Source organism: Oncorhynchus clarkii, chromosome 24, assembly GCF_045791955.1.
Source record: "Oncorhynchus clarkii lewisi isolate Uvic-CL-2024 chromosome 24, UVic_Ocla_1.0, whole genome shotgun sequence".
NCBI classification, from domain to species: domain Eukaryota; kingdom Metazoa; phylum Chordata; class Actinopteri; order Salmoniformes; family Salmonidae; genus Oncorhynchus; species Oncorhynchus clarkii.
The window spans coordinates 10,863,532-10,889,358 of record NC_092170.1 but is presented as its reverse complement, the minus strand read 5'-3'; the positions used below and the strand labels follow the sequence as shown (position 1 = coordinate 10,889,358).

The window sequence follows — 25,827 nt, the reverse complement described above, 5'->3', positions numbered from 1 at the left end:
ACACATCCCCAAAACCATTTACATTTTAAAACTCCATCACCCACACACCGTCACACATCCCCAAAACCATTTACATTTTAAAACTCCATCACCCACACACCGTCACACATCCCCAAAACCATTTACATTTTAAAACTCCATCACCCACACACCGTCACACATCCCCAAAACCATTTACATTTTAAAACTCCATCACCCACACACCGTCACACATCCCCAAAACCATTTACATTTTAAAACTCCATCACCCACACACCGTCACACATCCCCAAAACCATTTACATTTTAAAACTCCATCACCCACACACCGTCACACATCCCCAAAACCATTTACATTTTAAAACTCCATCACCCACACACCGTCACACATCCCCAAAACCATTTACATTTTAAAACTCCATCACCCACACACCGTCACACATCCCCAAAACCATTTACATTTTAAAACTCCATCACCCACACACCGTCACACATCCCCAAAACCATTTACATTTTAAAACTCCATCACCCACACACCGTCACACATCCCCAAAACCATTTACATTTTAAAACTCATTCACACACCCACACACCGTCACACATCCCCAAAACCATTTACATTTTAAAACTCCATCACCCACACACCGTCACACATCCCCAAAACCATTTACATTTTAAAACTCATTCACACCCACACACCGTCACACATCCCCAAAACCATTTACATTTTAAAACTCATTCACACCCACACACCGTCACACATCCCCAAAACCATTTACATTTTAAAACTCCATCACCCACACACCGTCACACATCCCCAAAACCATTTACATTTTAAAACTCCATCACCCACACACCGTCACACATCCCCAAAACCATTTACATTTTAAAACTCCATCACCCACACACCGTCACACATCCCCAAAACCATTTACATTTTAAAACTCCATCACCCACACACCGTCACACATCCCCAAAACCATTTACATTTTAAAACTCATTCACACCCACACACCGTCACACATCCCCAAAACCATTTACATTTTAAAACTCCATCACCCACACACCGTCACACATCCCCAAAACCATTTACATTTTAAAACTCCATCACCCACACACCGTCACACATCCCCAAAACCATTTACATTTTAAAACTCCATCACCCACACACCGTCACACATCCCCAAAACCATTTACATTTTAAAACTCATTCACACCCACACACCGTCACACATCCCCAAAACCATTTACATTTTAAAACTCATTCACACCCACACACCGTCACACATCCCCAAAACCATTTACATTTTAAAACTCCATCACCCACACACCGTCACACATCCCCAAAACCATTTACATTTTAAAACTCCATCACCCACACACCGTCACACATCCCCAAAACCATTTACATTTTAAAACTCATTCACACACACACACCGTCACACATCCCCAAAACCATTTACATTTTAAAACTCATTCACACACACCGTCACACATCCCCAAAACCATTTACATTTTAAAACTCCATCACCCACACACCGTCACACATCCCCAAAACCATTTACATTTTAAAACTCCATCACCCACACACCGTCACACATCCCCAAAACCATTTACATTTTAAAACTCCATCACCCACACACCGTCACACATCCCCAAAACCATTTACATTTTAAAACTCATTCACACACACCGTCACACATCCCCAAAACCATTTACATTTTAAAACTCCATCACCCACACACCGTCACACATCCCCAAAACCATTTACATTTTAAAACTCCATCACCCACACACCGTCACACATCCCCAAAACCATTTACATTTTAAAACTCCATCACCCACACACCGTCACACATCCCCAAAACCATTTACATTTTAAAACTCATTCACTCACACACCGTCACACATCCCCAAAACCATTTACATTTTAAAACTCCATCACCCACACACCGTCACACATCCCCAAAACCATTTACATTTTAAAACTCCATCACCCACACACCGTCACACATCCCCAAAACCATTTACATTTTAAAACTCCATCACCCACACACCGTCACACATCCCCAAAACCATTTACATTTTAAAACTCCATCACCCACACACCGTCACACATCCCCAAAACCATTTACATTTTAAAACTCATTCACACACACACACCGTCACACATCCCCAAAACCATTTACATTTTAAAACTCATTCACACACACACACCGTCACACATCCCCAAAACCATTTACATTTTAAAACTCATTCACACCCACACACCGTCACACATCCCCAAAACCATTTACATTTTAAAACACATTCACTCACACACCGTCACACATCCCCAAAACCATTTACATTTTAAAACTCCATCACCCACACACCGTCACACATCCCCAAAACCATTTACATTTTAAAACTCCATCACCCACACACCGTCACACATCCCCAAAACCATTTACATTTTAAAACTCCATCACCCACACACCGTCACACATCCCCAAAACCATTTACATTTTAAAACTCATTCACACCCACACACCGTCACACATCCCCAAAACCATTTACATTTTAAAACTCCATCACCCACACACCGTCACACATCCCCAAAACCATTTACATTTTAAAACTCCATCACCCACACACCGTCACACATCCCCAAAACCATTTACATTTTAAAACTCATTCACACCCACACACCGTCACACATCCCCAAAACCATTTACATTTTAAAACTCATTCACACACACACACCGTCACACATCCCCAAAACCATTTACATTTTAAAACTCCATCACCCACACACCGTCACACATCCCCAAAACCATTTACATTTTAAAACTCATTCACACACACACACCGTCACACATCCCCAAAACCATTTACATTTTAAAACTCCATCACCCACACACCGTCACACATCCCCAAAACCATTTACATTTTAAAACACATTCACTCACACACCGTCACACATCCCCAAAACCATTTACATTTTAAAACACATTCACTCACACACCGTCACACATCCCCAAAACTATTTACATTTTAAAACACATTCACACACACACCGTCACACATCCCCAAAACCATTTACATTTTAAAACTCATTCACACACACAGCATTGTAATGCCTTCCCATGGTGCACACCTAATACACTTTGGAAGACTGACTTAAACTGCAAGGGCCGGTTACGGACCCAGACTATAACCTAATCCTGGGCTAAAAAGCATTTCCAACGGATATTTGTAATTGATCTTGCTTTTTAGTCCAGGATAATCATTGTCCAGGAAACCACCCCAGGAGTGCTGCTCTGTCTGGTTGTCCAGCATGCCGTCTAATCCCACAGTAAAAGACCCAGGTAAGGGACTGAACCAAACTAGTGATACACACTTCAACCCAAAGACCAGGCCAAACTACCACCTCTATAGCACTGCTAGGTGAGACCGGAGGGTCCTGAGAGATCCAGAAGGTTTAGGTTGCTCCCCCGCAGTACACTTACTCACATACGCTTGGGGCTCTGCAACGCTGATAAAAGGCCACATGCTTGGGTCTCTGCAACGCTGATAAAAGGCCACAGGCTTGGGTCTCTGCAACGCTGATAAAAGGCCACAGGCTTGGGTCTCTGCAACGCTGATAAAAGGCCACAGGCTTGGGTCTCTGCAACGCTTGGGTCTCTGCAACGCTGATAAAAGGCCACAGGCTTGGGTCTCTGCAACGCTGATATAAGGCCACAGGCTTGGGTCTCTGCAACGCTGATAAAAGGCCACAGGCTTGGGTCTCTGCAACGCTGATAAAAGGCCACAGGCTTGGGGAGCGATGGGTGGGCCAGTGGGATCACAGTTCCAGCCCACATAGCTCAGTCTCCAGTCCAGTTTGCCCCCCTGGGTTCACAGCAGGCCTAGACTGATGAACGGCGGGTGGGAGGTCGTAGAGGGAAGAGGTTTTCTCCAGTGTTATGTGGGAGCGTCTCCAGTGATTAGTCCAACACACAGTTCTCTCCAGCTCAGAGCATCTCCAGCCCCCTGTGGGAGCCCCGCGTCCCCCTGTCCCACCAACACAGTCCTCTAAAGTCCAGGTTGGCCAGGGTCACCTCCAGGGTGTAGTACAGGGACCAGAAGAGTGCAAAGCAGCCCAGCAGTAGCAGAGACTACACAAAGACATGGTGATGGGAGAGGAAGTTACAAAATGAGGCATATATTGTGTGTGTGTGTGCGCGCGCGTGTAACATACCTTGAGGCTGCTGGATGTGAACGGGCTGACCGTCTCAGGGGGGATGTCCATGCCTGCAGGACAGGGCAGGGAGAAACTGCTGTCCAGATACTGCCCCCCCATAGCCTCCTCCACCACACTGTCAATCAAAACACACAACCAATCAATGCTCACATCCACTAAGGGAGCACCAACGACAAAACATCCCTTCCCTTTAAAAATACAGGATCCAGAAACAAACAATATATGTTCCATTTATATAACCCAGGCTGCTGTTTTAACAGTGGTGTGTGTCTCCTGACCTCTGTCTCTCCTTGACCTCTTCGAAGGACAGAGAGGAGCCGTACAGAGTGAGCTTCCAGTGCTTCAGAGAGCCCAGGGGCCACGCAGGCTCTTCTAAAAGAAAGGAGAGAGCAGGACAAAGAGAGAAGGACAGAAGGACAGAGAGGGATGCATGAGCAGGAGAGAGTTCATAGTGTAGATATGGTCTTGTAGTGGTCAGTGGCAGGCAAGTGAATGACAGACAGAGACTGACCCTTACTGTGGTCAGAGATTTGCAGCCTGTACTGGCCCTCGGCTCCCTCTCCCCAGCAGCGCACAGTGGAGAACGTCCAGTCTGAGTAACCCGAGGTATCCCTGGAGTAACACGCAACAGGACAGAGGCAAGGATGCCAAAACAATGGCTGTTATACGTTATGCAAAGTTTAAGAGTAAAACTAAAACAAGCGTGTACATCTGTTATTACTGCACTGTTGTAGCTAGAAACAAGCATTTCGACCAATAAACTTTGATTTGATTTGTGTTTGTGTGTGTGTGTGCGCAAACTTACGTGTCCAGAGCACGGCGCGCCCCGATGAGTGAGGTCATTCCACTGGGGCAGAGCAGCACAATCTCCACGCTGCCGCGGCGAGAATGGACCAGCGTCAAGGTGACAGACACGTGCTCCAAGGTCTGCATCCCGGATTGCCTGAGGTCAGCTGCAGTGACTGGAGTGAGAGGAGCACAGAGACCCTAATACATGACTATATTTCCTTCTATAGGAATGGCAGAGTGGGGAGGGGGGCAGATGAGCCAATGAAAACTATAACAGTGAAGGGTCTGATGTGGACACACGTGATAGACATTTACTCTTGGTAGCCCATAGGTCCAATCTTAATTGAAGGCCATGTAGGGACACTCCATTTAGTGTGGAATTGTATTTTGTATATGCATCTGCCCCAGACACTCCATTTAGTGTGGAATTGTATTTTGTATATGCATCTGCCCCAGACACTCCATTTAGTGTGGAATTGTATTTTGTATATGCATCTGCCCCAGACACTCCATTTAGTATAGAACTGTATTTTGTATATGCATCTGCCCCAGACACTCCATTTAGTATAGAACTGTATTTTGTATATGCATCTGCCCCAGACACTCCATTTAGTGTGGAATTGTATTTTGTATATGCATCTGCCCCAGACACTCCCCAGACATTCCCCAGACATTTGCAATCTTGTTTTCGCCTCTGTTCAATCTTGTTCCACCCCCAAAGCCTTCAACAGTTTCACTACACCATCCACTGTGCAATGGCTCTCTTGCCTGATATTCTACAGCTAATTATTGGGAGGACTTCTGGTACTCACAAGTAAAGTAAAATGTCCACCCACCCACCCCAGAGGAATACAGTATGTCTCAGTCCTAGAATATGCACAAAGAGCAGACAGAGTTGGTGTCTGTGAGGGACTACCTCTTCCCTTTCTCTCTGGATTCCTGACCTGCAGCAGCAGCGTACTGTAATTCACTGGCATTTCCTCAGCCCCTGTTTACTAATGGGCCTTAATGCTCCACTACCATGTAGGGAAAAACACTTCCCAGGGCCAAGGAAGGAGATGAAGAGGGAGGGATATACAAAGGTGTGGAGGGAGAGAGACTGGCGGTGAAGGGGGGCAGAGCGAGGGGTAGAGCAGGATGTTGGGAGGGGAAAAGGACTTCTTGGATTCCAGCCATCTTCTTCCAAACATACAGGACTGGACTCGTAAGAGTTCCTCAGAGACCCTCCCACACAGACCTGTCATGAGAATCTCACTCTTCCTCCACATAATCACGACTGGTGGGTCTTAAGAGTGTGTTACTGCCTTTTCATACACGTTTTAAATGATATCAAGCACAAACTTGTTGCAACCCAAATGCTCCAGCTCTGAAATAAGCTTTTTCACCAATATCATAAATCGTCTCAAAGCTAAAATCAACACAATGGCAGTAAATATCACAAAAAAAAAGGCTCTGGCTATTATGCTTTGTTGGTACTGCATTATTCTCTCCCTCTCCGACACTGACACAGACACAGACACAGACACACACAGACACACACAGACACACACACACACACACACACACACACACACGCACAAACTCCAGTGATTTTGGCTACATCCCAAAAAGACACGTTACCATACATATTTGCATGACTTTTGATCAGAGCGCTATGAGCCCAGTAGGGCACGATAAGAAAAGAGTGCCATTTGGGACGTACAGTTTTAAAACCTCTGCCATTTCATCAACGCTGGCCTGGCATGCACCCCATTACATTCCTCTCCTGACATTTAGCGCAAACATCTCAGACATTTGAAACTTTTTGTACTTTTAAACGACTGTTTTTCTTTTCAGTAACAACACGGGGAATCTAACGTTTGGGACTGAACATTGGAACTCTAGTCTTCCGTTTTCACATGGGAAGGAACGAGTGCTCACACTAACCGCTGGACCTTAAGCTAACGGACCGGCCAAAACACATAGCAACAAGGACAACAAACAGCCTAGCGATAGAGTAGTTTAACATAACAACCTGCTTCATGTATCGTTGGGAATAACCAAAACTAGCTTACTTTTCAATGAATGGAAACAGAATTTCCATGTATAAATACAAAGTCGATTTGCATCTCGAATTTCATTCATTCAAAACAGATGTTTCACTTGGACTAAAACATGTAGCCTTTGTCAGCAACTCTTCCTCTGCTTTGTCCTTAGAAACCCTAGTCACGTGAGACTGGACACACACACACTCACTGCTGTGCTGAAACAGTGAAACACACTGCTCCTGACCTCAGAACAGGCAACACACAGGCTGCATACACTGGGCCAGGAGGCCACAGGGAGGCTAGAAAAGAGAGGGAGGAAGGAATACAGATATCTCTGCTGTGATGTCACTGTGTGTGTCAGAGAGGGAGAAGAGAGAAATACAGAGAAAGAGAGGGAAGGGGTGTTCTCTCCTCCATAGTTCAGTCAGTGTGCCCAGTGACAGAGAGACTCTGAAGAACATTGCCTAATAAGGGCAGACTGCTGATTGCATGTTGGGAGGGTCTCTCTGGAGAGCACTGACAGAGAGAAGAGAAACAGCAAATACTCAGACTTGCATATTACGAGACTCGCTTGTTTGATCACTCTCTCACACACACACACAAACTCTACCAACCGTTCCAGGTTAGGTTGAGTTGCTCCGGATAGGCTGGGACAAGAGCCTCCTCCTTCAGCACTGGGCTCTGATAGGACACTAGGAATGGCACCATCTCCCACACCTGATTAATAAACACACAAAAACATTTTCCACATGTATACCTTCAGTCTTTTTAAATTAGCAGAATATAGACTTAGCTGAAATAAAATCCCAACCAATACTGTATCAGTAGTGTAGTTGGTTAAGCTTGACATGAGTGTGCTGCTGAGACATCAGGAAGTGAGTGAGGTGGAGTGGTACCTTGGCAGCGTTGACCAGCCGCCAGGCGTTGAGCAGGCCGAAGCCGTGCTGGTGACTGTGGTGGAAGCCCGCTCCATTGATTTTCCAGTCCCCTTGCACATCATACTACAGAAACACACACTCTCAATTAGGAACTGTATGTGCCTGCGTAGCAGTGATTAATGATACAGTACAGCAAGGTGAGTCATACAGTGAGGTCCAACAGTATTGGGACAGTGACAGTTTTTTTCTCTCTCTTTGTACTCCAGCACTATGAGGTTAAGGTGCAGACTGTTCGTTTTAACTGTAGGGTCTTTTCATCCATATCGGGTGAACCGTTTAGAAATTACAGCACTTTTTGGTACACAGAGGGCCATTTTAGAGGACCAAAAGTATGGGGACAAATATCATACCCCCCAAAATTGCTAACCTCCCGTTAATGTAATGGTGAGAGGTTAGCATGTCTTGGGGTTATGATATTTGTGCCTCTGTGGCTTTCGCACTCATCATTAACCACGATTCATTCAGGATTATCCGTAATCATGGTAGCATCCATATTAATGTAGAAGTATTCTTATTTACAATAAAAGTGAATCTAAAATAACGTAATACATTATTTACCATTCATTTCTATTGGGCACAAAATAATCTGAAACACAACCAAAACAAACAGCAAATGCATCCAACAAGTTTGTAGAGTCACAAGCTTCATTACGTGCTATGAATATGGGACCAAATACTAAACTTTTGACTACTTCTGTTCCCTGAGAACAGCCTCAATTCATCGGAGCATGGACTCTACAAGGTGTCGAAAGCGTTCCACATGGACGCCGGCCCATGTTGACTCCACAGTTGTGTGAAGTTGGCTGGATGTCCTTTGGGTGGTGGACCATTCTTGAGACACACAGGAAACTGTTGTATGTGAAAAACCCAGCAGCGTTGCAGTTCTTGACACAAACCGGTGCGCCTGGAACCTACTACCACACCATCTTTTGTCTTGCCCATTCACCCTCTGAATGGCACACATACACAATCCATGTCTCAATTGTCTCAAGGCTTAAAAATCCTTATTTAACCCGCCTTTCTCCTTCCCTTCATCTACACTGATTGAAGTGGACTTAACAGGTGACATAAATAAGGGATCATAGCTTTCACCTGGTCAGTCTGTCATGGAAAGAGTGTCCTTAATGTTTTATACACTCAGTGTAAATTCATTTGTCCCTATAAAAAAAAATGGGGGGGACTATGTAGGAAAAGTACAGCAATTTCTAAATGGTTCACCTGATTTGGATGAAAATACCCTCAAATTAAAGCACTTTAACACAGTCATTGACAGAGCCAAAACAACAGTGTCACTGTCCCAATACTTTTGGACCTCACTGTATGTCTGAAGTGTGCTTCAGAGGGCATGTAGGTGACGATGTCACTTTGTAGTCATGTACAGTACCAGTCAAAAGTTTGGACACACCTACTCATTCCAGGATTTTTCTTTATTCTACAATATAGAAAATAGTCAAACTAATAGTGATGACATAAAAACTATGAAATAACACATGTAGTAACCAAAATACTGTTAAACAAATACAAATATATATATTTGAGATTCTTCAAAGTAGCCACCCTTTGCCTTGATGACAGCTTTGCACACACTTGACATTCTCTCAACCAGCTGCATGAGGCAGTCACTTGGAATTCCTTTCAATTAACAGGTGTACCTTGTTAATTTGAGGAATTTCTTTCCTTCTTAATGCGTTTGAGCCAATCAGTTGTGTTGTGACAAGGTAGGAGGGGTATACAGAAGATAGCCCTATTTGGTAAAAGTCCATATTATGGCAAGAACAGCTCAAATAAGCAAAGAGAAATGACAGTCCATCATTACTTTAAGAGATGGTCAGTCAATTTGGAAAATTTCAATAACTTTCTTCAAGTGAAGTCGCAAAAACCATCAAGCGCTATGATGAAACTGGCTCTCCTGAGGACCGCCACAGGAAAGGAAGACCCAGAGTTACCTCTGCTGCAAAGGATAAGTTGATTAGAGTTACCAGTCTCAGAAATTGCAGCCCAAATAAATGCTTCAGAGTTCAAGTAACAGACACATCTCAACATCAACCTTTCAGAGGAGACAGCGTGAATCAGGCCTTCATGGTCGAATTGTTGCAAAGAAACCACTACTAAAGGACACCAATAATAAGAAGAGACATGCTTGGGCCAAGAAACACGCATAATGGACATTAGACTGGTGGAAATCTGTCCTTTGGTCTGATGAGCCCAAATTTCAGATTTTTGGTTCCAACTGCTGTGTCTTTGTGAGACGCAGAGTATGCGAACGGATGATCTCTGCATGTGTGGTTCCCACCGTGAAACATGGAGATGGTGTGGGTGTGCTTTGCTGGTGACACTGGTGATTTATTTAGAATTCAAGACACAATTAACCATCATGGCTACCACAGCATCCTGCAGCGATACGCCATTCCATATGGTTTGCGCTTAGTGGGACTATCATTTGTTTTTCAACAGGACAATGACCCAACACACCTCCAGGCTGTGTAAGGGCTATTTGATCAAGAAGGAGAGTGATGGAGTGCTGCATCAGATGACCTGGCCTCCACAATCACTGACCTCAACCCAATTGAAATGGTTTGGGATGAGTTGGACTGCAGAGTGAAGGAAAAGCAGCTAACAAGCGCTCAGCATATGTGGGAACTCCTTCAAGACTGTTGGAAAACCATTCCAGGTGAAGCTGGTTGAGAGAATGCCAAGAGTGTGCAACGCTGTCATCAAGGCAAATATAAAATATATTTTTATTTGTTTAACACTTTTTTGGTTACTACATGATTCCATATGTGTTTTGATGTCTTCACTATTATTCTACAATGATGAGATGTGTCCAAACTTTTGACTGGTACTGTATATTGTACCTGTGTGGCTGTGTAGGTGATGATGTCACTCTGTTGTCATGTACATTGTACCTGTGTGGCTGTGTAGGTGATGACGTCACTCTGTTGTCATGTACATTGTACCTGTGTAGGTGATGATGTCACTCTGTTGTCATGTACATTGTACCTGTGTGGCTGTGTAGGTGATGATGTCACTCTGTTGTCATGTATATTGTACCTGTGTGGCTGTGTAGGTGATGATGTCACTCTGTTGTCATGTACATTGTACCTGTGTGGCTGTGTAGGTGATGATGTGCTGCACGTCTCTCCAGGTGAGACAGGGCCGGACCTGCAGCATCAGAGCCACCATGCCAGCCGCCAGGGGTGCCGCCGCCGAGGTGCCCGTGTGCCCGTCAGTACAGCCCGTGCCCTGCTGCAGTGACCAGTCTGACGTCACCTACACAGTACACACACAGAGAGAAGAGTCATAAACATGTATACGAATCGCACACGCCATTACAAACAGTCAGTGGTAAGGAGCTATGGGACGACTAGGGAGGAAGAGGGAAAAGCCAGAAAAGATGGAGAGTTGGAGATGGAGGGGCTGAACGATGAGAAAAAGTAGACAGAAGTGCTAAAACAGACAGGATGTGGTGAGAGAGGGAGAGAGATTGATAGGAATACAGGGACAGAGAGAAAAAGGGCTGCTGATGGATTCAATGGTAAACATGATCTTTGACATGCTCAGGCATGTCAGACCTGCATCCCAGCATAGATCCCACAGTCCTTCCCAATAGACAGAAATTACTATGGTTGCGTCCCATTTGACAGCCTATTCCCTATAGGACTTCAGTGGAAAATACCCTGGATAGTCATGGGTTCAATATTTGATGTAAACAAAGAGAGAATAACGTACAAGCTCTGTGATGCGTGTAGAGTTTTGGGTTAGAGTATAGCGTGGATTGTTGCATATGTAGTAGCTTATGAGCATAATATGAAGTGTGCAGCATTCAAATATGGTCCCAAATTGCACCCTATTCCCTATATAGGTTTATATATGAATGCAGCTGCCACCCTTATTGAAGCCATCGGACGCTGTTTATCATAGCGCCGTGTGCTTTATTACGGGTGATGGGTTCTGTACACATTGCATTTTGTTTCAGAATGTGGGCTGGCCCTCCTTGAAGTCATGTAGATCGATGCATTGCGCTCTATTTGTTGATAAAGCCCTCTTGCATAAACTTCTGCCATACCGTACCTCATTGTGAACCTACAGGCTACCGGACCCGGTGCTCAGGGATGGCGAACTCTGGAGATCCCTTCCAGCTCCACTATGTTGGGTAGATCTGCTTTTAGTTTTTGTTTTGCACCTTACATGTGGAATGATCTACAATACACTTTCAAAATTGGAGGAATTGGTGTCTCTAGGGCATTTCAGACAGTTGTTAGGGGACCTTTGTACTGAAAAATTTCAATTTTTTTATGATTGTGTTTTGCTTTTCGTGTATTGTTGTGCATGATAATCTGTATTTTAATGTGTGTATATGACTGTGTAGTTTGATGTGTATTGTGGTGCTATACAGGACTCATCTGGAAAAGAGACTTTGGTCGACTCCCTGTCAAAATAATGATTAAATAATATTAAATATATAATGCACTATGAAAGGAAATGGGGAGGCATTTGTGACGCAGCCATGCAGTACAGATCCAGACCATGCAGACAGTGCTGTCTAAACAGCTCGTCTCCTAGACGAGTAAGGGACCTCTCTGGAACGTTGGTCACAGACACACAGCTAGGGGGTGTTTGATCCTAGGTGACGACAGGCCTGGTCGGACACAGAGAGGAGAAACAGTCTGACAGGAACACCACAGGCTCTCTGCTGTGGAGGGAAAGGGACGGAGGAAGAATCCACAGACATATGTCAACTAGAATGCCTGCTCTCATTTAAAGCAGCTGTCAAAGCCATGAAAGCACAGAGCGGAGGAGAGAGCTCAGACTTCAGCACTGCTCAACATCAAATGGGACCCGTGTGTTGGGAATGTAATGAGGGAAATGGTGCATAGCAGTGGTGGCACTGCAGCATAGCACATGGCAGCTAGAAGTGTTTGGGCTGGTGGGTGGATACAGTGGTGTTATCCAAAATGCAACCCTGTTCCGTGTATAGTGCACTACTGATCAAAAGCAGTGCTCTATATAGGGAATAGAGTGCCATGTGGGATACAAACCGTATGAGCAGAGCACTTGTGCGACAGGGTAGAAGAGCTAGAGCCTAGCCCTAAAACCACTTGGCCTGGTGTATTTGGCTTTTCAGGAAGTCCCGGATGCCAGTTGAGGGTTTTGGCCCAGGGCTTACATCACCCGGCAAGCCATGTCACCCAGGAGATGGCAACAAACAGCAGCAAACAGAGCTTTGCCTTACAACTCTCCTCTCTAGTTTCCTAAAACCCATCTCCTTTGCCCTCGCTCAAAACACACCATCATATGACGCAAAATGCATCATACCGGCTATATTTCTGTATTTTGAAAGTTACGCATCTTGAAAACTTGATTGCGGACATGCAAAACATTCTGAGACTATATCAACAACGGACTAATGAAACAAACACCAACATATATTTTTGGGGTGGTTTTCCTTTAAGTCACTAGCCATCAATGTGTCCTCTCTACTTCACTCAAAGATGTCTGATGGGCACAGTACAGTATCATCTGTCATCATCCGACTGTCCAACTTTCTCAATCTATGTCTTAAGGGCCTAGGCACAACAAGTCTTCCTAAGGGGGATTCCATTGGTACCGTGGTGCACTTCACTGCAGGTGAGATTGCAGTCTGGACCAAACACAGGAAAAGCACCTGAGGTGCGCAGTATTATTGTCTGTTTGACTGAGAGCGTTTGATGAAATGCACGCAGTACCATAACTTGGTATCTCTGAGACATTCTGTAAGTAGCAGCGAATTTATGAGCACATCCGATGCATGTTAGGGGAGAGGGGGGCTGGGATATAGGCTATGGAAAATTGCCTATTCACGTCAGAGTTAGAGTGGCTATTGCGCTGTTTACTCCTGCATGTTGTTGGAAGACCAAAGCGAGAGCAATATGAGGTTTGGTACACACAAGTTTTGCTTCTTAATAATCATAGATAGAAAAATGCTCGCATTAAATCCCCGATAAATCATGGACTTGCATGAACAGGTGGTAGTTTAGGCATTTTAGTTTGTTTGACATTTGGCAATGTGAACCCAAACGGACCACATGAAAAAAAAAAAGATACAATGTAACAAATAACCAAACTCGGATTCAAACTATAGCTCAGAACGATGTGTGAAAACTCCCTCGAAATGGTGTGTGTGTGTGTGTTACTAGCAGTAGAGACTCACAATACTACGCAGCGTTCTGCCCCCACTGCTGAAGGTGACAGCCAGCATGGAGGCACACTCTTCAGCATAGAAGGGCATCTTCCCTTCCTCATTTACTGCTCCTACAAGAGACACACACGGTTAGAAACACTCAACACAGACAGAGACAGACAACATTGCTCCTATTCACTGACCAATGGTAACAGTGTAGATTGAGTTAGCATAGCCATCGTAGTTGCAGTTGTCCTCGTACTGGCCCCCATTGCCACTGGCGACGACAAAGATACTGCCGAAGCCCCGTCTGCCAGCAATCACTCCGTGCTGCAGCGCCTCCTACAGGCCAAACAAGGAAACATTTGCTTCAGTTAGTCACGCCTAGTAACTTCTTGCAGACTAATACAGCCAACCAGAGTACATAGCAGCATTCACAGGCCTAGTCATACCTGAATAATCAATATTGAGTATACCAAACAATTCCATGACATAGACTGACCAGGTGAAAGCTATGATCCCTTATTGATGTCACTTGTTAAATCCACTTCAAATCAGTGTAGATAAAGGGGAGGAGACAGGTTAAAGAAGGAGTTTAAAGCCGCGAGACATGGATTGTGTATGTGTGCCATTCAGGGGTGAATGGGAAAGACAAAAGATTGAAGTGCCTTTGAACGGGGTATGGTAGTAGGAGCCAGGCACAACATTTTGTGTCAAGAACTGCAACGCAGCCGAGTTTTTCACGCTCAACAAATTCCCATGTGTATCAAGAATGGTCCCCGACCCAAAAGACATCCAGCCAACTTGACACAACTGTGGGAAGCATTGGAGTCAACATGGGCCAGCCTCCCTGTTGAACGCTTGACACCTTGTAGGGTCCATGGAAGGTGTTTCTAATGTTTGGTATAGTCAGTGTAAGTCATTATAATCATATCCTGTGTGTATACCGCCATTCTTAGGTTTGTGAAAAGCTGGAAGCCGCAGCTAGCACAAATTTCTATTAGACCATGAGGACTGGCTGAGGGGATTCGGTGGTTCTGATTCATTTCCACAGTGCCTGCCAAAGCCATTCAGGGAGTGAGGCACACCTAGGAAAAGAAATTGACCAGAAAAAGACAGACACTTTGTCTCGAGTCAGAGTGTGTGTGTGTGTATATGTGCATGTACGTGTGTAAGCGATGTGTTCTCTCTTTTTTGTGTCTCATAAGACACTCACACAAACCGTGCCCTTTAGGGAGCAAGAATATACTGCACTCTGCTGGTACCGAAGAGTGGTGCAGAAATGCATTTCTATAAGGAGACTAGGGCTGCGTTTAAAACTCAAAGACACAACCTCCTCCCACTAACCCTCGCCATCACTATCTATTCCAAACAAGTTCGCAAAGTAAGCCCCTCAGCCCTGGTTTTTGATTGAGTTTGCGAGTGTACAATTATGTTCACTTCGGGGCCTGAAACGCCCCATAATTCAATTCGCGATGAATGTACATCCACTAAGACTTAAAACCTCAACGTCAATATGGCAAAGTCAACATACAAGTGTAATTACAAACGAATGTAAATAAGTTAGAAATTGTGCTACTAATGCACAAACACGTCTCGCAAAAGTAATGTTTTTGTTAGGTTAGCTTTTGGAAATTGTAGAAAGAAAAAAAAACCTTCTTCAGAAGTTCCAGCTAGCCAGGCTAATGTTAGTTAGGTCATTCATTTGTATTTTAATAATGATATAGTTAATATAAGTAGACATGCAATCATAATTGACTGTAGCGCATATAAAGCACCCACAAGCTACCGGTGGATGAAAATAAACAATCATCGAGGGATGAACGAGTGACCAATTTCTGGGCAAGGGTGGTCCATTTAAAAATCATTCCTTCCTCCCTCGCACCTTGCCCTGCAAGTGTAAACTCATCAGACGTCATCACAAGTGTCCACTTAATTTGAGGGCTGAGGGTGTGCTTAAGTGTTTGGAATGCAGCCTAGGACTGGCAAAACATGTTAGAAATGGGTTGTGTGTTGTATCCACGCTAACCTTGCCCAAGGGGTGTGGTCCATCGACAGTGCGGCCATCATCGTCAGGACCCCAACTGAGGAGGAAAGGGAAGAGGAGAGCACAGTTGAGTCAGACACATTTTTCCTACAGCCACTAAAGAGCAGCGGAGGAAAAATCTAGAGAGAAGGGCATATCTTTATAACCATGCTTAGAGCTGTGTTTGGCTGTATATTCCGGTTAATATTTTGATTTATGCTGAGATTATAAGCAAACCAAGCATGTTCAGAGTCATGTGAGGCTGAGCTACTCGCTGTTGTACCTGCAGCTGTAGACGTCGTTGATCTGGTAGTGCTTGTTGAAAGCCACCGCCTCCATACTGTCTGTGAGCGGCCCATCCAGGACTCTGATACCTGAACAGACAAAACATGACATGAAGAAAGGACATCAAAACATACGAATCTGATAGAATAAAAAGTAGTTTGGTGCTATGGGGTTTTCAGCACATTTATCTAAAGCCATCCCTTTAAATACGGTGTACCTTTAAATCAAAATTTTCTCGACAGACAATTTAATATAGAGAGGACGGGTTCAGAATATTAGGGATCAATAAAATAAAGACATTTAAATATATGCTTATTTGTCTCCGTTTCAGCAACAAACTTGTAGATTTTAAAATACTCTGATCTTGTAGATAATTTAGGGTTATGAAAGTATTTATGAATGATAAAAAACAGGTTTGGAGAGCCTTTACGCACAAAATATATTGATGAATGAAAAAAAGTGGTTTGACTAATCATGAAAGTTGCCATATTCAAATTGATCAAGCCATAAAATATTGAAGGTGAGAAAAGTGTACAATACGGGTTGAACAATAGCTCTAGAAATCTACCCTACTAATAATGGAACTGTATGACAACGATCCAGTCGTCGTGAGCCGTGCACCAGGCTCACACTGATAAGTGTGGTTTGAGTTCCATAAATGATTCAAATAGGCCAGGCTTTCCCAAACTCAGTCCTCGGGACCCCAAGGGCTGCAAAGGTTAGATGTTTGCTCTAGCACAACACAGCTGAATCAAATAATCATCAAGCTTGGATCATTTTAATCAGCTGTGTAGTGTTAAGGCAAAAAACAAAACGTGCCCCCCTCGATGTCCGGTCAACCGAGTTTGGAAAACCCTGAAATAGGCTACCATGTCCCAAATTATTGCACAGTGTGTTCCACTATTGCTAGCAATCCTCAGGAACTACTACACGGACATGACAGAGGAAAGAAAGGTAAACGGAATGGAATGATGCAAAATGTAGACTACAAATTGAAGGAAACTCACACTAAAAAGTTAGTTATAAATGTATGTGGGAATTACTGATGGTGAGTACCGATAGTGGCTAATATTTATGGAATGGAGAAAAGCCTGGACATATAATTAAAACATTCTAGAGGGCATAAATCAACTCAGTAGGATTGATGCTACAGAAGCCTATAGCTTGGGTGTATAGGACATTAATCAAAATGTATTGTCACAGCTATTTATAGCCTACATAACAGTGGAAAAGAGGCCAAAACACATGTCACGTTGATATTATGTTCAGTTTGCTTCCATGACTGGTTTCACATTCGTCTCTAGCGATCATAAGGAAAACTAAGCTAACATCAAATAACATTTTATTGGTCACATACACATATTTAGCAGATGGTATTGCGGGTGTAGCGAAATGTTTGTTAAACAATTGTAATTACAATCCCCTTTTCCAAACGAATACTCATTTAACTACAGTTGAAGTCAGAAGTTTACATACACCTTAGCCAAATACATTAAACTCAGTTTCACAATTCCTGACATTTAATCCTTGTAAAAATGCCCTGTCTTAGGTCAGTTAGGATCACCACTTTATTTTAAGAATGTGAAATGTCAGAATAATAGTTGAGAGAATGATTCATTTCAGCTTTCATTTCTTTCATCAAATTCCCAGTGGGTCAGAAGTTTACATACACTCAATTAGTATTTGGTAGTATTGCCTTTAAAATTGTTTAACTTGGGTCAAACATTTTGGGTAGCCTGACACAAGCTTCCCACAATAAGTTGGATGAATTTTGGCCCATTCCTCCTGACAGAGCTGGTGTAACTGAGTCAGATTTGTAGGACTCCTTGCTCTCACACCCTTTTTCAGTTCTGCCCACAAATGTTCTATAGGCCACTTCCAATACCTTGACTTTGTTGTCCTTAAGCCATTTTGTCACAACTTTGGAAGTATGCTTGGGATCATTGTCCATTTGGAAGACCCATTTGCAACCAAGCTTTAACTTCCTGACTGATGTCTTGAGATGTTGCTTCAATATATCCACATACTTTTCCTACCTCATGATGCCATCTATTTTGTGAAGTGCACCAGTCCCTCCTGCAGCAAAGCACCCCCACAACATGATGCTGCCACCCCCGTGCTTCACGGTTGGGATGGTGTTCTTCAGCTTGCAAGCCTCCCCCTTTTACTCTAAACATAACGATGGTCATTATGGCCAAACAGTTCTATTTTTGTTTCATCAGACCAGAGGACATTTCTCCAAAAAGTACAACCTTTGTCCCCATGTGCAGTTGCAAACTGTACTCTGGCTTTTTTATGGCGGTTTTGGGGCAGTGGCTTCTTCCTTGCTGAGCGGCCTTTCAGGTTATGTCGATATAGGACTCGTTTTACTGTGGATATAGATACCTTTGTACCTGTTTCCTCCATCATCTTCACAAGGTCCTTTGCTGTTGTTCTGGGATTGATTTGAACTTTTCGCACCAAAGTACATTCATCTCTGGGACACAGAACGCGTCTCCCACCTGAATGGTATGATGGCTGCGTGGTCCCATGGTGTTTATACTTGCGTACTATTGTTAGTACAGATGAACGTGCTACCTTCAGGCATTTGGAATTTGCTCCCAAGGATGAACCAGACTTGCAGAGGTCTACACATTTTTTTCTGAGGTCTTTTGATTTTCCAATGATGTCAAGCAAAGAGGCACTGAGTTTGAAGGTAGGCCTTGAAATACATCCACAGGTACACCTCCGATTGACTCAAATTATGTCAATTAGCCTATCAGAAGCTTCTAAAGCCATTACATCATTTTCTGGAATTTTCCAAGTTGTTTAAAAGGCATAATCAACTTAGTGAATGTAAACTTCTGACCCACTGGAATTGTGATACAGTGAATTATAAGTGAAATAATCTGTCTGTAAACAATTGTTGGAAAAATTACTTGTGTCATGCACAAAGTAGATGTCCTAACCGACTTGCCAAAACTATAGTTTGTTAACAAGAAATTTGTGGAGTGGTTGAAAAACGAGTTTTAAATCAAATCAAATAAAATTTTATTTGTCACATACACATGGTTAGCAGATGTTAATGCGAGTGTAGCGAAATGCTTGTGCTTCTAGTTCCGACAATGCAGTAATAACCAACAAGTAATCTAACTAACAATTCCAAAACTACTGTCTTGTACACAGTGTGAGGGGATAAAGAATATGTACATAAGGATATATGAATGAGTGATGGTACAGAGCAGCATAGGCAGATACAGTAGATTGTATCGAGTACAGTATATACATATGAGATGAGTATGTAAACAAAGTGGCATAGTTAAAGTGGCTAGTGATACATGTATTACATAAGGATACAGTCGATGATATAGAGTACAGTATATACGTATGCCTATGAGATGAATAATGTAGGGTAAGTAACATTATATAAGGTAGCATTGTTTAAAGTGGCTAGTGATATATTTACATCATTTCCCATCAATCCCATTATTAAAGTGGCTGGAGTTGAGTCAGTGTCAGTGTGTTGGCAGCAGCCACTCAATGTTAGTGGTGGCTGTTTAACAGTCTGATAGCCTTGAGATAGAAGCTGTTTTTCAGTCTCTCGGTCCCAGCTTTGATGCACCTGTACTGACCTCGCCTTCTGGATGATAGCGGGGTGAACAGGCAGTGGCTCGGGTGGTTGATGTCCTTGATGATCTTTATGGCCTTCCTGTGACATCGGGTGGTGTAGGTGTCCTGGAGGGCAGGTAGTTTGCCCCCGGTGATGCGTTGTGCAGACCTCACTACCCTCTGGAGAGCCTTACGGTTGAGGGCGGAGCAGTTGCCGTACCAGGCGGTGATACAGCCCGCCAGGATGCTCTCGATTGTGCATCTGTAGAAGTTTGTGAGTGCTTTTGGTGACAAGCCGAATTTCTTCAGCCTCCTGAGGTTGAAGAGGCGCTGCTGCGCCTTCTTCACAATGCTGTCTGTGTGAGTGGACCAATTCAGTTTGTCTGTGATGTGTATGCCGAGGAACTTAAAACTTGCTACCCTCTCCACTACTGTTCCATCAATGACTCCAACCTAAGTGTACGTAAACTTCTGACTTCAACTGTAGCTCTTATCAATTATACATTACCATGCATGTAGAATGGTGTCATTACTACTGGAAATATATGTTTTTCTACTTGGAACCGACAGGTGCTCGACATTAGTCATGGTTTCCTTGCGCGTAAAGGTGGTGGAATGATAAGGGAATTAAGTCAAGGTCAGAATACGGTGTACACCTCTGGCACCTCATTTTCTATGATATCCACCCCAAACGTTTAGCTGGCTGTCACATGCGTTCAAGATCAGAATACTCGTAGAGAGAAAAGTTCAATTTATGCGCGCCTATCTTGGGTCTGAATTCCCCCCTAGGCACCAAACTGAAGAAAAGGACAAACAGAGAGGGACTACCTGATCTTGATCAAAAAGCAACACAAATGTTAATTTTCCATGCAAAACTATTTACTAAGGTGTGCGCACTAATGAATACAACCCTGTAAAATCTTCTGACGGTTACCATAACCATGCTTTCCAAACACACAATGTACCTGCCACTTTACTGCCATAGGCCACGCCCACAGCGCAGAAGCTGTTGTTGGAGACAGCGGCGATCTCCCCAGCGCAGCGCGTGCCATGGTGGTTGTCACTGCGGGCGTCCGGGTGGGGCATGGGGTCCGGGTCGTTGGAGTTCAAGTCATAACTGCCCTCTGGACTCTAAAGGGACAGAATGAAGCACGAGAACATTAGTATTTCTCAAGAATAAAGAATGTGAGAATGTCAATTTGGAAAAGAACATACTACATGATGACATTAGCAAAAAGCTTTAAAAAGAAACAAAGCCATTAATTATGCTCCCAAAAATGTTATGGCACACTGTGCCTTCTTCGGTGCACTGAACCCTAACCCTGAAGAAGGCACTGTGTGCCGTAATGTTGGTTGCGATACCCATAAAATATTTGGGAGCATAATTAGAGTCTGTGACCTACTTTCTTTTTTATAGTTTACTCTCCGTAAGTCAGAACCTCTACAAAAGACTTTGGGGTGTGCGTCAGCTTACCCATAGTAAAAAGCTTCAAAAGGAAGCTGATGTGGATGTGGCCAGTATGAAACTCACATAGTTTGGCTGAATGTCCTGGAGGGTGTGCTGAACCCCATCGTCCACGACCACCACTGTCACCCCTGTCCCTGTGATGTTGTGCTCCCATACACCAGTCACATTGATGTCCATGCCCTCCCTGACATCGTTGTGCTGTGGGTGGGTGGAGAGGAGGAGAAGAGCAGGGAAGTGACAAAGGTTACAGAGTTGAAGACATTGAAAATAAACGTGGCATATAGCCGACAGTTTAAAAAGTACTGTGCATTCTTACAGATCTGAATATTCTATATGCTGTAAGTGTGCAGTAAGTAGATTTGAATATTCTATAGGTGTGTATATATTCAGTAGATCTGAATATTGTTTCGCTATGAGACAGTTCTGAAGAAAAATAAAGAAGAAGACAGATTAGGCCTAATTCTCACCAGGTGCCACTGTAATGGGTATCTGGGGTCGTTGAAGGCTATTGCTCTCTTGGAGCGGCTGAGGACCTGCTCCTGGGAGTGCCAGAGCACATGAGGGTGGGCTGCCAGCACGTCCCCCGGCCTGCCCTCCTCCTCAGGCCCGGCACAGAGCAGGTAGTGGCCCTCCAGCTGCCCTATCTGGCCCCTGTTCTCCAGGCCAGCCTGCTCAGCCACCCTGCTGGCCAGCTCGTGAAGGGTGGAGCCTTCAGCCTCCAGCAGCTCGGAGTCTGTGTGCAGCCGGACGGCCCAGGACTGGCCCGGCCCACAGGAGGGAGGGGGAGCCGGGGGAGGGGCGGACGTGTGGAAGGTATTAACAGTCAGGTGGAGCATAGGGGTCAGGCCCAGGAGGAGCAGGAACAAGGGGGGTGACCCCATGGCAACACAGGCACGTGCTCAACACAAGTTCTGCCCCACCTCCACATTAGGACCGGCAGCCTGAGGAGACAGGGTGGTGAGGAGGAGTAGAGAAAGTAGCTGGACACACAGAAGAGGGAGAGATGGCTCCACTACAGTGTGGCATTCAAAAGGCAGTAGCGAGATTTCACAACAACAGAGCAGTTCTCATATTCAACAGCCCTCAAAGTAATGCACTGGTACACACCCTCCATTGGCACACTGTTCGTATCAGAACTCCAGCCAATCACGGCACCAGGCCTATATAACATTGTGCTGTTACTGACACTGGAGAGGCGGACGGTACATGTTTTACCATATCCATTTGACACTATGATCCTGCTAATGATAGGCTAGTCTAACCACAGAATACAAGGACAACTCATTGTAGTATAGGTTGACCGATTATGATTTTCAACGCAGATACCGATTATTGGAGGACAAAAAAAGCCGACACCGATTAATCGGACGATTTTTTAAAATGTATTTGTAATAATGACAATTACAACAATACTGAATGAACACTTATTTTAACTTAATATAAATACATCAATAAAATCAATTTAGCCTCAAATAAATAATGAAACATGTTCAATTTGTTTTTTTTTTAAAAAAGGTGTTGGAGAAGAAAGTAAAAGTACAATATGTGCCAAAGCTAACGTTTAAGTTCCTTGCTCAGAACATATGAAAGCTGGTGGTTCCTTTTAACATGAGACTTCAATATTCCAAGGTAAGAGGTTTTAGGTTGTAGTTAATATAGTATTTATAGGACTATTTCTCGCTATACCATTTGTATTCCATATACCTTTGACTATTGGATGTTCTTATAGGCACTTTAGTATTGCCAGTGTAACAGTATAGCTTCCGTCCCTCTCCTCACCCCTACCTGGGCTCGAACCAGGAACACAACAACAGTCATCCTCGAAGCAGCGTTACCCATGCAGAGCAAGGGGAACAACTACTCCAAGTCTCAGAGCGAGTGACGTTTTAAACGCTATTAGCGCGCACCCCGCTAACTAGCTAGCCATTTCACAAACGCACGAAAGTGCTGTTTGAATTAATGCTTACGAGCCTGCTGCTGCCTACCACCGCTCAGTCAGACTGCTCTATCAAATCATAGACTTAATTATAACATAATAACACACAAAAATACGAGCCTTTGGTCATTAATATGGTCGAATCCAGAAACTATCATTTCGAAAACAAAATGTTTATTATCGCATATACCAATGAACGCAAGATAAGTGACACAATTTCACCGGGTTAATATTGCCTGCTAACCTGGATTTCTTTGAGCTAAATATGCAGGTTTAAAAATATATACTTCTGTGTATTGATTTTAAGAAAGACATTGATGGTTATGGTTAGGTACACGGAGCAACGACAGTCCTTTTTCTGCGAATGGGCACCGCATCTATTATATGCAACGCAGGACACGCTAGATAAACTAGTAATATCATCAACCATGTGTAGTTAACTAGTGATTATGATTGATTGTTTTTTATAAGATAAGTTTAATGCTAGCTAGCAACTTACCTTGGCTTCTTACTGCATTCACGTAACAGGTAGGCTCCTCGTGGAGTGCAATGAGAGGCAGGTGGTTAGAGCGTTGGACTAGTTAACTGTAAGCTTGCAAGATTGAATCCCAGAGCTGACAATGTAAAAATATGTCGTTCTGCCCCTGAACAAGGCAGTTAACCCACTGTTCCTAGGCCGTCATTGACAATAAGAACGTTCTTAACTGACTCGCCTCGTTAAATAAAGGTGTAAAAACTTTTTTTAAATTGTATTTATTTATTTTTTTAAATCTGCCAAAAATACAGATTTCCGATTGTTATGAAAACTTGAAATCTGCCCTAATTAATCGGCCATTCCGATTAATTGGTCGACCTCTACCATGTAGCATATGAATCAACTAAAGTTCTACAAAATGCCAAAGCCATTGTGACCAATGCATATGTTGCCAAGTATTGACATGCCCCTTTTCTCTGTTAGGAAAGAATAGGACTATAACCTGACTAAGAGAACCATGTGTTATTCATATTACAGCGCACACAGACTTGTCATGACACGAATTCCTACAAATTGTGTTGTTTACGACAGTGTGGGCAGAGGCCACTTGAACCCACATTTTGTGAAGCTTGTAAATTAAGATAGGAGAATCTAACAAAAAGGAGAATCTAGCGAAAAGCAGAATAAACTAGACTACGTCAACAAAGGGAAAGACTCAGATTGTAATTTCTGGGTGGTTCGACCAGTTCAACATGTTATTCCGAGGACATCAACACAAGGGCAGGGATAGCCCATGCGTAACTAACTACCTTTGGTGCTTATTGACAATAGAATCTTCTGGTCGGGGAGGTTTTGTTAAAGTGTTGTCGCTGAAAAATACTGTGCTAAAGCCTTCCTCTTTGATTTAACTCTAAACTGCCACACCTGATTCAATTAGTAAATTAATCATCACGGCTTTGACTAATTTAATCTAGTGTGCCAATGTAGGGTTAAACACTGTGTGGGCCAAGGAGAGGGTTGGGAAACCCTGACTTTGTCCATCATTGTGCTAGGACGAGCTTTCCCAAACTTCCCCCCTGGGTGCACATTTTGGTTTTTGCCCAAGCACTACACAGCTGATTCAAATAGCCAACTCATCAGCAAGCTTTGATTACTGGAATCAGCTGTGTAGTGTTAGGGCAAAAACCAAAACATGTACCCAGAGCGGGCCCCAGGTCCGAGTGTGGGAAACTATGGGCAGGGGCAGTGTTATTAATCAGTACAGTAGTGGAGGAAACCATAGTATGGATATCAATGTTGACAGATTCAGAAATGAACAAAGACATGTTTGTTAACTAACGTTAACTATGTGACGTTGTGTGTTAGGTCTACTTCTACTAAACTAACTCCCAACTTCAGATGTAATTAACTTGACACACCTAACGTTTGTGAGCTAACGTTAGATGTACTGACATAAAACCCCACTCTTGTTTCGGGCGTGTAAGTTGGCTCGCTGTACAGTAATGTAAACTAGCTAACTACCAACGTTACAGGAGCTAGTTAGTTACAGCAGTTTGGAAGCTCATTTTATAACACGACTGCGACAAACGAAATAGCGAAACACATTGCTAACTATATTTTTATTCGACAGCTAGTTATGTAAATAGCCAGAACTCCTTAGTTCATCTGATAGCTTGCTAATTAGCTACGCTCGCTATAAACAGACAGTATGGCTGACAAACAGCTAGCCAGCTAACGACGTTAACTAGCCATTGTCAGCTAGTCCTCAACACGCAAGAAAGTACTACAATCCCAAGGCTAAATGCCATACTGATTTATGTATTATACCTTTTCGTCGACGTCTTTAGTCTGCCGTTTATTTGTGGACTACAATTTCATCTACGAAAGCTGAGACTGTAGTTTCCGTAATGTCGTCACTTCCGCAACAACTT

General features: G+C 43.6%; 1 protein-coding gene across 4 annotated transcripts; it reads right to left on the bottom strand.

Annotated features, from left to right (window-relative positions):
• Positions 1-3,639: 3,639 nt before the first annotated feature.
• Positions 3,640-25,811, bottom strand: LOC139382802 (proprotein convertase subtilisin/kexin type 7). 4 transcript variants are annotated; one of them, XM_071127018.1, is made up of 17 exons: positions 25,724-25,761; positions 23,921-23,954; positions 21,953-22,426; positions 21,549-21,683; positions 20,983-21,148; positions 16,428-16,518; positions 16,148-16,202; positions 14,322-14,460; positions 14,149-14,249; positions 11,061-11,228; positions 7,917-8,021; positions 7,635-7,737; positions 5,010-5,166; positions 4,716-4,816; positions 4,483-4,576; positions 4,202-4,319; positions 3,640-4,118 (listed from the first exon to the last, which is right to left on the bottom strand). In XM_071127018.1, exons 3-17 carry the CDS (start codon positions 22,364-22,366, stop codon positions 3,975-3,977), a joined length of 2,091 nt encoding a protein of 696 aa, XP_070983119.1. In that variant the 5' UTR covers positions 22,367-22,426; positions 23,921-23,954; positions 25,724-25,761; the 3' UTR covers positions 3,640-3,974. The 4 variants fall into 4 exon arrangements, with proteins under 4 accessions (XP_070983119.1, XP_070983117.1, XP_070983120.1 ...); XM_071127016.1 differs by lacking the exon at positions 23,921-23,954 and having other exon boundaries at positions 25,724-25,811; XM_071127019.1 differs by lacking the exon at positions 23,921-23,954 and having other exon boundaries at positions 4,722-4,816; positions 25,724-25,811.
• Positions 25,812-25,827: the final 16 nt, after the last annotated feature.